The sequence below is a fragment of the Aureococcus anophagefferens genome, assembly GCF_000186865.1.
Source record: "Aureococcus anophagefferens unplaced genomic scaffold AURANscaffold_58, whole genome shotgun sequence".
Lineage (NCBI taxonomy): Eukaryota > Pelagophyceae > Pelagomonadales > Pelagomonadaceae > Aureococcus > Aureococcus anophagefferens.
The window spans coordinates 50,546-63,100 of record NW_008705611.1 but is presented as its reverse complement, the minus strand read 5'-3'; the positions used below and the strand labels follow the sequence as shown (position 1 = coordinate 63,100).

Sequence of the window (12,555 nt, the reverse complement as noted above, 5' to 3'; positions counted from 1 at the left end):
TTGGTCTTGTGCGCGCGCTCAGGCCGCCGCCGCCTCGAGCGCGGCGATGTCCGCGATGGCGTAGTTCGCGTCGAAGACGCCGCCGCCCTGGAGGTGCATGCGCGGCGCGGCCTGCACCCAGCCTTCGAAGGCGTGCATCTCGATCGACTTGAGCCGCGAGCCGGCCGTGCGGTAGCAGTGGAGGGCGTAGGTCGCCGCGGACTTGGCGCTGGCGAAGCCGAGAACGCGCGCGGCCCACTTGCTCTTCGCGGGCGCGTCGATGTCGACGACGACGACGTGCGGGGGCGCGTCCTTGCCCGCGGTCACGGCCCCGCACCGCGCGGCCTTGGCCAGGAAGTCGTCGGATTCGCCGGCGAGACTCGGAGGGAAGAGCATGCCGTCGTGCTCCGACGCCTCGCGCACGGCGCACTGCTTCTCGTCCGCGAGGCCGCCGCACTTCTCGCGAGCGGCCTTGACCGAGACGCACCGGTGCACGACACCGACGGCGTCGGGCGTCTTCGCGAAGAGCACGGCGATCATGTTTCACGACGTACGGCGAGCGCCTACGAGACCGCGAGTTCGTCGTCGAGCGCGCGCGCGATCCGAAGTTTCCCCGCACGAAATCGCCGGGGAACATTCACAGACCAAGTACACGGCACGCGCGCGCGCAGATGTGTCGATTACCCCCCGGGGCGACGGCGCACGTCCGATCGCGACGCACGAACTCTCACGACCGGGAACACGATTTCTCGCGCAGAATCAGCGTCGAAATCGGTGCGAACGATGGCGTAGCAGGTTGATGGCGCCCGAGGGAATAGGACGCGGGAGTTTACAAGGTTTTAGAGTGTTCAATGCGCGCGCCTCTCGAGCCGCTTCTGCCAAAACTGCTTGACCGGGCGGCGGAAGGTTCGCCTGAAGGTCGAAGGTGAAGACGGCGTGCACTGGCTCCACGCGTGTTTTTACGACCTAGTTACCCTCCACGTCTATGTGGACGGGGGCGAACGGACATGCACTTCGCGCCATCCCCTTCGCCGCGCTTTTCTTGGGGTGAACCGACGGCTCGCGGACCACGCCGTCGCCGTTCGAGACGCGGAGCGCGAGGTGGGCGAAGACGGATGAGCCCTTGAGGAAGACGGCGATTCCCATGCAGATGAATCCAGGCCCATTGCGCATGTCCAGCGAGCTCGTCGACGACGTCGTGCAGTCGGCGCGGAATGCGATGAGCGGCGATAGAGCTGTGCTGAAAGCGATGAGACCCAGGATTATTCCGAGGGCTTTGAAGAGACTTCGATCATTCTCGGGCGACATGCGCTTCATCGCGAAACGAGCAGTGCCCAGCGTCGTGATCATGGAGACGATGACGGTAGACCGAATGCCCTCGACGCGGCGGCGGCAATTGCGACATTTCCGGACGTCGTCTTGGGGCTTCTCCCGCGCGTCGTCGTCGGGCGGAAGCGCGTACTCGGAGCATTCGACGTGCGCCCAATGACTCCTCGTAGATGATCTTGTCGTCGTGGTACGCGACGGCCGACGTGAGCCCGAAATACGCCGTGCCGGGCCCGCGTCGCGCGCGACCGACGGCCCACGCGCTCGTGCGGATGACGCCGCCGACGGTACTCATCGCCAGGCACGCGAAGACGTTCAGGCAAAGGGCGAGACCAGCGGCGAAGAGCACGCCGGTCATGAGCCGATTTCGCGAGATGCCAAGAGGTTTATCAGACCCAATGCTGCCGAAAGCGACGCAACATGGATTTGCGTCGAGGCATGCAGCGATCGTTGGACAACGTTCGGCGTCCAGGCACGCCGGCGGCTTCGATACCTTGGCCATGGCTTTGAAGGCGTCTTGGCGCGAGGTTTGTGCAAGATTTTGTGGTGGTTTTTGTGCTCGACCTCGCGATCACGGCGATTCACGCACCGGTGGCCTACCGGTCGGCACGACCTGAGTTTCACATATGTGCGTTAGCGGATAAAGGGGCGGCCGGCCCGCGCGCTTCCGGGCCGGGGAAACGGGCCGCCTCAGGGCCACATGCCCGCGTAGTCCGGCAGGGCGTCGAAGGGCCAGAGCTCGCCGTCGTCGACGAGGTCGTCCGCGGGTGGCGGCGGCGGCGGCGACCGCGGCTCGCGGAGCTCGTCGATGGCCGAGCGGATGGCGAAGTTGGGCACGAGGTGCTTCGAGTCGAGCGCGAGGCCCGTCTTCGGCGACGTCGACTTGTCCTCGAGGAACCAGGCCTCGATGGCCGCCTTCTCGTACGTGTGGCCGTCGGCGCAGACGACGGGCTCGCGCATGAGCTCGCGCGTGATGGGGCAGGTGTAGGCGTCGGGCACCTTGTGGTCGGGCTTGCCGACGAAGACGGAGAGGCGCGACCCGCTCGCGCGGAGCGCGGCCGTGAGCGACGCGGCCTTGGAGACGACACCGCCGAAGATCGCGGTCGGCACGCCGCGCGGCGCGATGGGCCGCGGGGGCCGCGCCGGCGGCGGCGGCGCCGCGGGCGCCGCGGCCGGGGCCTTGGCCGCGCGGCGCCGCTTCGCGCCCGCCGCGGGCGCGCGCGGCGCCTCGGACTCGGACTTCCAGACGCGGATGAGGCCGAGGCTGTCGTCGACGACGCGGACGCGCTTCGAGCCGGCCTCGACGCGCTCGACGAGCGTGTACATGCGGCCCCGGTAACCGTGGGACACGCCGCCGCCGTGCTCGCCGCCCTTGGCGCGCCGCGCGGACCGCGCCATCGGCCGCGACGCGACGCCGACGTCGCCCCCGTCGGTCGGGAACCAGAGCTCCGAGTTGTGCACGGACTGGAACGTGACGGCGAACCCCGACACCTCGGCGCCGCAGGTGCGCCCGCGCTTGCCGCTGCGGGCCATGAGGTACGCGTGCGCGCCGAGGTCGCGGACGGGGCTCGCCGTCGGCCGGACCTCGACCTTGTCGAGCACGCGGCGGTCGCGCTGGTGCACGAGCTCCAAAATCTTGAAGGCCTCCTCGAGGCTGAAGCGGCCCTCGCCGTGCTCGAAGCGCTGGAACGCCGCGATGGCGCCGGAGACGTCCGCGGGCAGCTCGGCGTCGTCCGGCAGCGCGTCGTCCGCGGAGACCGTCTTGCTCGAGCTCGACAGGTCGCTCACCGTCTTGCTCGAGCTCGACAGGTCGCTCACCTCGCCGCTCGCCTTGCTGCTGATGGTGCCGTCGTCGTCGGACACGTCCAGCAGCCAGTCCGTGTTGAGGAAGAGGTCGTCGTCGAGGAGCGCCGCGTCGTCGCTGTAGGGGCTCACGAAGCGGAGTTCGCCCGTGCGCTTGTGGCTCCAGACCGTCAGGTCGCTGGCGGCGTCGGCTTTTTCGGTCCAGGACATGACGCGCGGGCGCGAGTGGGCGGATGCGGAGTCTCCAGCTTCAGTGGCAGCCATGTCGAAGGCGCAACGATGCTCCAATCGCGAGAGGCGAAGCTGCCAGTTTGTCAACCAATGAGCGCGTTCAGAAGAATGCACAGCGATGATCATGATATACGCACTTCAACGATCGAAACTTTCTTCTTCCCGGGCGGCGCCTCGCACGTGCGCACACGCCGTGCCGGCCTCGCAGGATGTAGCGCCTGCGTGACGGAGAGCTGCCGGCCGGGAGGGCGTCGCGGAGCCCAGCCTGGTCTGTGTGTTGACGCCGTGACGGGCTGCTTTCAGGTACACGTCGAGATGGCAGGCGTGGCGCTCTGGGTGTGGTTCACTGAGAGCTTCAAACCGCAGTCGAGCAGCCGACGCGCGCATTAGCGCATAGACCGCGCCTCGTGCAAGATTTGGCCGCGGCGCTACCGGTACCGCGTCGCAGTTTTTTCTCGCACACCCCACGCAAAAGCCGCGCGTGCTGAGTTTCAACCCACGCGAAATCCGCGCGCGCTCGTCTTCATCGCCGCGCGCTCGCAAGGTCGCAAGGACTCATGGCGCCGAGAAAGAAGAAGGCGGCACCCAAGGCCAAAGGCGGCAAGAAGCAGAAGGCGGCGGCGTCGGCGTCGGCGGAGGCCGCGGACGAGACCAAATCGTCGATCCCAGCGTCGATGGCGCTGCGCGCCGCGACGGCGCTCGAGAACGTCCTGCACCATTCGCCGAACGCGGCGGCGTCTCGCGCGGCGATCGAGCGCTACGTGCGGCGCGTCGCCGCGCCGGCGCTCGGGCGCTTCGTCTTGTACAAGTACTGCGAACGTGGGTCGGCGACGCATTATAGGGGAGGCAATCCGATCGCGCCCCCGACCGCCGGTTGGCACGATCGTCACGTCGACATCGCGGCGGTCATCTTCATGATGAAGTGCGGCGAGTATTCCGGCTGCGACATTCCGGACGACGTCTACGGCGAATCGGACATTGCACCACACAGACTTCCGTTCGAGGAACGCGACCACCGGCGCGAGGAGGAGGCGGCGATCGCGGCCTTTGCGGCGATGGCGGCGGACGACGACAAGTTTCTCGCGCACTCCCTCCGCGACCTCGATCACGCGTACGGCTTCCCCGGCTTCGCCGGCTACGAGCTCGGCGTCGACTGGACCGAACCGGACTTCGACATTTCGCGCTTCGACGCGGCCAACGAGTTTCTCGCGGACCTCCCCCGCCGCGTCGCCGCGCGGCTCGCGGAGCTGCCCGACGCGACGACGCTCGACTTCGCGGCCTACCTGCGCGCGGCGCACGGCTGCGCGAGCGTCGACGCCATCGAGCCCTACTTCGATCGCATCCAGCACGGTAACGAGCACCGCGTCCCGTCGACCTCGACGACGCTCGTGGCCACGGGCATCCCCGAGAGCTACACACACGCCGTGACGATCTCGACCATCGCATTCCTGCCCGCCTTCGAGGGCGGCCGCCCCGTCCCGATCACGTCCTCGGTCAAGCGCGTCGAGCGAGCGGAACCCCGGACTCTTCCCCCGTCGAAGTGGGACAGTGGCTTCGACCCCGCGGCCGACTACCGCGACCCGCTCGCGGCGACGCTCTGCGCGATGGGCCGCGGCGGGAGCGCTATCACGGAGCGCGTCGACCACGTGCCCTTCTACGTCCTGCGGGACTGGGACGGCGTCCGCCTCCTCGACTCGGACAACGAGGAGTAAGACACAACAACACAACGTAAAACCACACGCTACTCCCAGGTCCGGGGCCCGCGGCGGCAGCAGGCCGTCGCGATGTTCTCGAGCTGGCGCCGCACGTCCGGGTCGTCGCGCGCGCGGCCGTGCGCCAACAAGATGTCGTGGACCTTCTTGAAGTGGGCCTCGGCCTCGCCGAACTTCTCCTCGTAGTAGGAGAGCAGCCCGAGCATCTCCCGGGGCACGATGGTCGCCTCGGCGCCGTCGCCCTCGTGCGTGACGACGATGGCGAGCGCGCGGTCGAACTGCGCGCGGCACAGACCGTAGTCCGTGTCGAGCATGAGCGCGTAGCCGTAGGTCAGCAGGGGCTGGACGAGGGCCGGCGACTCGATGGGCTTGGGCACGATGCCGAGGAACTCCGCCGCCGCCGTCGACGGCGGGCCGTCCTCGGGCGCGAGCGCGGGGTCGTGCAGCTTCTCGTGGAGCTCCACCAGATGCTTGAACATGGGCAGCGCCGCGTTCACGTCGCCCTTGTGGAAGAGGTGCAACGCTAGATTCCGCAGCGGGATCATGACGGCGTGGTACTCCTCGCGCGGCTCGCCCCCCTTGAACATGCGGCCGCGCCGCGCCTCGTGCGAGATGCGGAGCGCGTACGCGAACGCCGCGGCCGCGTCGTCGTCCTCGCCGAGCGCGTGGAAGGCCTCGCCCAGGTTGTTGTAGGCCGCCGCCGTCGACATGTGGCGCAGCCCGTAGTTCTTCGCCGCGATCTGGGCGATGCGCTCCAGCGAGCTCCGCATGCCCAGCGAGTCCTTGCGCGACTTGTACGCCGCGGCGACGGATTGTAAAGTGGGCAGGAGGCCCACGTAGTCCTTGCCGAAGGCCTTTTCTTTGAAGTCGAGCTTCCGCAGCGCGACCAACAATTCGCGGTCGTTATCCTCCGTGCGCTCGTAGCCCTCCGCCGACGACACGAGGAGCTCGGGGTCGATGTCCGCGAGCGACTTCTCCTTGTAGACGTTCTTCGACCCCTCCTTGGCCGCGGCGCGCGCGGCGGAGATGACCTGGAGGATGCCCGGGTCCTTGCGCCGCTCCGCGAACCGCTTCTTGTGGGCGATGCGCTCCATCTCGTTCATGAACTGCTCCAAAAAGGCCACGAGCTCCGGCGGCCGGCCGCGCTCCGTCGCGAGGTCGATGGCGGTGAGGCCGTAAAAGTCCTCGTGCTCGATGGGCGCGCCGTGCTCCAGCAGGCACCCGCAGATCTCCTTCGACGCGAAGTTCGCCGCGAGATGCAACGGCGTCTGGCCCTTGGGGTCCACCGCCCTCGTGTCCGCGCCGTAGGCGCAAAGAACTTTCACGCACTCGTAGTTGCCCTCGCGGCTCGCGAAGAAGAGGGGCGTCCAGGACGTGTCGCGGTCGCGCTCCATCGTCACCTTGGCGCCCCGCCGAGCTAACAGCTCCTCGAGGCGCTCCGCGTTGCCCGTCTTCGCGAAGTGCGCGGCCTTCCAGAGCTCGTCCTCCACCGTCTTCGGGTTCGCGCGGAGCACGGCCTTCGTGTTCGTGTCCAGCTCCGACAGGAGCTGCTTCCGCACGACGGAGAACGCCCGCTCGTGCGCGAGCTCCTCGTTGTCGAAGGCCGTTTTTAAGTGGTCCAGCCGCTTCGCCGCCTGGTCCTCGAAGTCCTTGCCGGAGACCGTGTGCCAGTACGCGTCCTCCTCGCGCTGCACGGCCTCCTCCTTCGCCTTGGATTCGTCGAAGCGCTGGCACTGGCGCAGGTGGGCGACGGACTCGCGCATGAGCTTGAACCGCTTCGGCGCCGTCTCGCGCGCGGCGAGCTTCGCCTTCCGTCGTCGCCGCTCGATCTTCTTCTCGAGGGCCGCGTAGGCGTGGAAGTGGGCGCAGGCGCGGTAGGCGCAGCCCGCCTCGAAGGCGTCCGTCGCCTCGTCGAGCTTCGCCTTGCGGAAGCGCCGCTCCTTGTCGATGTTCCACCGGAGCGGCGCCAGGGCGACGTTCGGCGCCTCGTCCTCGGTCTGCATGGACCGCTTGAGCCGCTCGCGGTCGCTCAGGCCGACCATGAGGCGCTTGTTGTTCTGGATCTCCCGCTCGGCGTTCGCGCGGTCCCGGGCCTTGAGCTGCTCGATGAAGGCCTTGCGGCCCGCCTCGGCCTCGAGCTCCTCGGGGGACAGGGCCTCCGTGACGACCGTGCCATCGGCCTCGTCGGCGGCCTCGAAGCCGATCATCGTCTCTTTCAAGCGCTCGTCGATCGTCGCCTCTTTCGACCGCTCGGGTTTACGAGACGGGCAGCGCTAGCACGATCATCCTGCCCAACCGATCGTGCCGTGCAGCATCCAAAAACGACGCGACCGCTCGCGCGATTCATAATGGTGGGCAGCTAGCGCGGGTTTACCGATAGCGCCTCGCATTCCGGCGCCATGGTCACGACGGCGCCGGCGGCCGCCGCGCCGGTCAACGTGGCGCAGTCCGAGCTCATCATCATCCACGTCTGCGACGAGGCGCGCCAGATCAACCGCGACTTCGCCTGCGACCGCAGCGTGCTCCTCGAGGAGATGAAGTACTTCCAGTCCTACCTCGGCGGCGACAGCGGGTCCTTCGACGACATCGACATCAGCGTCCACTGCGACGTGCACATCTTCGAGTGGTGGGTCCCGTTGTTTCTCGCCGCGCGGCGGACCGACGCGCGTTTCCCTCAGGCTCGTGCAGTGGATCCACTCGCCGCTGCGGCCGCCGCCGCTGGACAGCAGCAGCGTCGTGTCCATCCTCATCTCGTCGGAGTTCCTGGAGATGGAGCGCCTCGTGGAGCACTGCCTCCGGTTCATGGCGAAGCACATCGACGAGATCCTGCGCGCCGCCGGCGCCTCCGGTCGCTGCCGGAAAACCGTCCCACGCCCGCGCGCCGCAGGCACATGCCCATCGACCTCGCCTGCGTGTCCGAGAAGCTCGTGCTGCGCCTCGCGGAGCTCTGCACGGCGGAGGTGCTCGCGTCGCTCAGCGACAAGAAGGACAAGCTGCTGCCCAAGCTCTACAAGCGGCGGCTCGAGATCGACTTCCGGCACCGGCACGCCGAGGCGCGCAAGGACAGGGACGCCAAGGAGCCGGACAAGAAGCCGGGCGCGAAGAGGGACGGCGACGAGAAGAAGGACGGCGACCTCCGCGCGCCGGCATCGGGCGGTCCGTCGGAGAAGCCCGTGAGCCGCGAGATCCTGCGGTGCCGCCACTGCGCCAAGCTCTACCCGGCCTGGGCCCAGAAGTGGCTCCCCTGCGCGGACGCGCCGTTCCTCGTCGACGGCCGCGGCGCGCTCGCGAGCCGCCACGCGCCCGTGCTCGAGCGCTGGAGCCTCACGGAGCACGTCGGCGCGCTCCACGCGTTGGGCATGACCTGGGAGGAGGTCTACTGGCTCATGTGGGGCGTCACGCACGTCTTCCGCTGCTCCGCGTGCGCGAAATGGTTCGGCGCCGACGACCTGGGCCGGTGCCTCTACCACGAGGAGCGGCCCCACTTCGCCGACGACTTCCGCATGCACGGCGCCTACGGCTGCTGCGGCGCGCCCTGCCTGCGCTTCTCCGCCTACGCGGACGTCGCGGGCTGCCGGTGCCGCGAGCACCGCATCGACCCGCGGCGCGGCTCCGCGAAGCCGTCGACGCTCCGGTTGCTCCAGCGCCAGGGCAAGCTCATCGCCCACGCGGCGAAGCGCGCGGGCCTGCGGAGCCCGGGCCCGACGGGCGAGCCGGCGTCGTCGGCGAACTCGGGCGCGGAGAACGCGTCGGAGTGCGCGTCGTCGAGCGACGCCGTGTCGAACGGCTCCGGCGGCAAGAAGGGCGACGAGAGCTCCAAGAAGGACGCCGCGAAGGGGGACGAGGCCAACGCCGAGTCCCAGGCCTCCGGCGACGAGGGCGGCGTCCAGGCCGGGTCCCAGGCCGACGCGGGCAGCCGCGCCGGGTCCGCGGAGAAGAACGACTCCGACAAGGAGGCCAAGCCCAGCGACAAGCCCAAAAAGTCCAATGCGAAGAGCGCCGACGCCAAGAAGCCCGGCGCGCGGCCGCCCACGGACAAGAAGAAGAAGGCCCAGGACGACGACGAGCCCGCGGACCGCGGCCGCCGCGCGTCCGCGCAGTCCAAGCGGGCCGGCAAGGCCGTCAAGGCCAAGGACGGCAAGGCGACGCTCACGTCCCAGGACCTCAAGCAGCTGAACCTCCCGGCGTCGGCCGCGCCGCCGGCGAGCGCGAAGGAGGGCTCCGAGAAGGGCTCCGACGCCGGCGACGCGCCCGCGGCCAAGCCCGCGGCCCAGGCGCGGCCCATGCGGTCGCCGCACCACAGCGTCTTCGCCGCGACGCCCGACTCCGCCGCCGCCGGCGACGACGAGGTCCACCTGCGGGACCACAAGCACCCGCTCGCGAAGCCCCTGCCCGAGTCGCAGCGCGAGGCGCGCGAGCGCCGCGAGTCCGCGGCGCTGAGCCCGCGCCGCAAGCGCGCCTGGGACATGGAGTGCATCTGGCGCGAGAAGGACGTCGCGCGCATGCGCCACCTCTCCGAGTACCTCGCCGCCATGCGGACGCCCTACGCCGCGGACCTCGCGAAATCCGGCGACGCCGGCGGCGGCGACGACCGCAAGGGCAAGCGCGCGGCCGAGGCCGAGAAGCGCCGCTGGCGCTAGGGCGCGCGCGGGAGCGCGCGGGACGCGTAGAGCGGGTTCTTAGTTTAGCTTACCGTCCCGCGGAGCCTCCGCGGCCGAGGACTGGTGCCGCGGTGAACGTCCCAAGTCGCACTTCAAGTCGCAATTCAAGTCGCCCGGGCAAGCCGGGCGCCGCGCCGCTCCGGTGCCACGAGCACCGACGCCGTTCGCGCCGCGCTCGCCGCGCCGCGTTGCCGTCGCACCCGCGCTTCCGCGCACGCGCTCGAAGGCGCAGAAGGCAAAACCATCGTTTCTCCGCGCACTCGCAAGGCGGCGGCGGCGTCGCCGTCCAACAGCATGGAGGAGGGCGCGCCCGGGTCGACGGCCGTGCGCATCGCGTCCATCTCCGCGGCCCAGAACAAGCGCGGGAAGAACTGCTTCGAGGGCGGCATGAAGCAGGGGTCCTTCACGTGGTACAAGGACATGGGCGGCAACAGCAACTGGATGTACCTCGCGGTGTCGAACGCGACGAAGGAGCACCTGAGCCTCGCGCTCTGGCTGCTCTACGAGGCGGCGACGGAGCCCCTCGTGGACCCGCTCTGCAGCTCCGGCGAGATCCAGGTCGGCTTCTTCAACCAGAGCAAGAACATGAACCGCCAGGTGCCGCTCTTCGAGCTCGCCGAGGAGAGCAAGCCGATGCTCGAGATGGACCCCGGCGACGCGGCCACCCTGAAAGTGCGCATCAACGACCTGAGCAGCCACCACCAGAACCAGCGCTTCATCCTCGTCGCCGGGCCGGCGGACGCGCCCATCCGCGGCTCGCGGTCCGTGCCCATCGAGATCATGTCGAAGCCGCGCGTCGAGGACAAGGACGGCGACGGGTCCAAGCGCGCGCTCGACGGCGACGCGTCGTCGGACCCGGCGGCGAAGCGGTCCCGCGGCGACGGCGACGGCGGCCACTCGCTGCCCCTCTTCGCGCAGCTCGCGGCCGTGACGGACCCGAGCCCGTCGCCCGAGCGCCAGGCGGAGCTCGCCGTCGCCCTACTCGGCGGGCTCCACCCCAAGGTGCGCGCCGTCGTCGCCGAGAAGCTCGCCCAGTCCCTCGACAAGCAGGCGAAGATGACCCTCTTCGACCAGCTCTCCCACGACCTCAAACACGGCGTTTACGGCGCGGAGGAGCGGCCCAAGCCCAAGGGGCGGCTCAAGTCGCTCGCCAAGGCCATCGTCGAGTTCAAGCGCAACGAGAAGGGCGGGCGCGCGAAGCGCGGCGCCGCCGACGGCCTCGGCGCCGACGGCGACGGCCTCCTCTCCGAGCAGCAGCTCACCGACTTCTTCGTCGACGAGGACAGCGGCATCAACATCTTCGACGCGCTCTCCCCGAAGAACGGCGACGCGGCCAAGAAGTGAAGCGAATGCGCGACCCCCCAGCTCGGGCTCATAAGCGCGTTACCCCCCGCAGGGCCGCGTGGGCCGCCGGATGGACCGGCCCTTGTAGAGGTACGTTTCGCCGCCGTCGAGGTCGCAGATCGTCACGTTGTTGTGCAGGAGCCACACGAGAAAGTCCTTCTCCGTCACGAAGCGCCCGACCTCCTTGTCGCCGCCCTCGGCCATGGCGCCGAAGTCGAAGCGCGCGGTCGACGCGTCGACGTAGGTCATCCCCGACGCGACGGCCGCGTCCAGATTCGCGGCCATCGCGGCCGGGTCCCGCGCGTCGCCCGGCAACACCACGGGAAAGTACAGTACGCCGGCCTTGCTGTAGGACTGCCACGTGCGCTTGCTGAAGGCGTTGGCGTCGAGGGACCGCAGCGTGTCCCGGAGCGCCGGCGCGGAAATCGGCAGGAACCGGTCGCGCGCGTGCGCGCCGCCGCCCGTGAAGACGTTTCCGATGGCGGAGAAGGTGTGGCAGGCGACGGCCATGGCCTTTCGAGACCCGTAGAAGACGTGGTCCGTCGCCGCGTGCACGACGTCGCGCCGCGCGGCCGCGTCCGCGACCGCGTCGGCGCGCGCGGGCCACGGCCGCGGCGTCGCGTCCGAGCGGAGCTTCACGACGACGTCGTACGTGGCGCCGCGTTTCGCTTCCTGGGCCTCCATGAGCGCCCAGCACTTCTCGAGGCGGTACCACTGGATCCACGGCTTCGTGTTCGTGCCCGGGGGAAAGACCGCGCAGTCGCCCGACGGCCGCGCGGCCGCGACGGCGCCGACGCCCGCGAGGGCGCTCCCGAAGTAGGACGTGGCGAGATTCGCCAGCGTCTTCAGGCCGTCGTCGCTGGGGCAGGCGTCGGACGTGACGAAGACGTCGGCCCCGAGCGGGACGACGACGTCGTCGCGCATGGCCGTGAAGTGCAGCGTCGCCATGCGCTCGTCGTAGCCCGGGCGCTTGTCCGCGCCGACGAGCAGCACGGCCACGCCGTCGCCATTCGCGAGCGCGAGTGAGAGCGCCGCGACGAGGGCCGCGAGCGCTGCGCGCATCGTGCTGCCCCGATGGTTCAATGAGTGTTCAATGACTAAGTTGTTGAAGATTCCCTTGCGGCAAATTCTGCGCGATGGGAAGACCGCTCGCGCTTGCGCGCCGTTTGCGGCTGCGCCAACATGCGGCCTTCTCCTCCTCGACGAAATCGGACTACGTCGTCGTCGGCGCCGGGTCCGCCGGCTGCGTCGTCGCGAGCCGCCTGGCGGAAGGCGGCGCGTCGGTGACGCTGCTCGAGGCCGGCGACGCGTCGACGCTGCGCGGGCCCTTGTCCATCCTGACGCGCATGCCGACGGCGCTGAGCATGCCCATGCACTGGGGCCGCTGGAACTGGGCCTACGAGACCGCGCCGTCGCCCGCGCTCGACGGGAAACGCGTGTCCTGCCCGCGCGGCCGGGGCCTCGGCGGGTCGTCGTCCATCAACGGCATGGTCTACGTG

The 12,555-nt window shown here is 69.5% G+C and overlaps 4 protein-coding genes across 4 annotated transcripts; 1 reads left to right on the top strand and 3 right to left on the bottom strand.

Moving 5' to 3' along the window:
* Positions 1-18: 18 nt before the first annotated feature.
* AURANDRAFT_67964 (expressed protein) lies at positions 19-519 on the bottom strand (the record flags this gene model as incomplete). Its single annotated transcript, XM_009043558.1, has 1 exon — positions 19-519. The coding sequence occupies one exon, from the start codon at positions 517-519 to the stop codon at positions 19-21; it is 501 nt and encodes a 166-aa protein (XP_009041806.1).
* Positions 520-2,112: 1,593 nt separating this feature from the next.
* On the bottom strand, positions 2,113-2,301 carry AURANDRAFT_9459 (hypothetical protein; the record flags this gene model as incomplete). Its single annotated transcript, XM_009043557.1, has 1 exon — positions 2,113-2,301. A coding segment is annotated over one exon (189 nt), but the record flags the coding sequence as incomplete, so codon positions are not given.
* Positions 2,302-6,211: 3,910 nt separating this feature from the next.
* On the bottom strand, positions 6,212-6,520 carry AURANDRAFT_8066 (hypothetical protein; the record flags this gene model as incomplete). Its single annotated transcript, XM_009043556.1, has 1 exon — positions 6,212-6,520. A coding segment is annotated over one exon (309 nt), but the record flags the coding sequence as incomplete, so codon positions are not given.
* A 930-nt stretch (positions 6,521-7,450) lies between these two features.
* On the top strand, positions 7,451-9,691 carry AURANDRAFT_67962 (hypothetical protein; the record flags this gene model as incomplete). Its single annotated transcript, XM_009043579.1, has 3 exons — positions 7,451-7,677; positions 7,730-7,849; positions 7,939-9,691. 3 exons carry the CDS (start codon positions 7,451-7,453, stop codon positions 9,689-9,691), a joined length of 2,100 nt encoding a protein of 699 aa, XP_009041827.1.
* Positions 9,692-12,555: the final 2,864 nt, after the last annotated feature.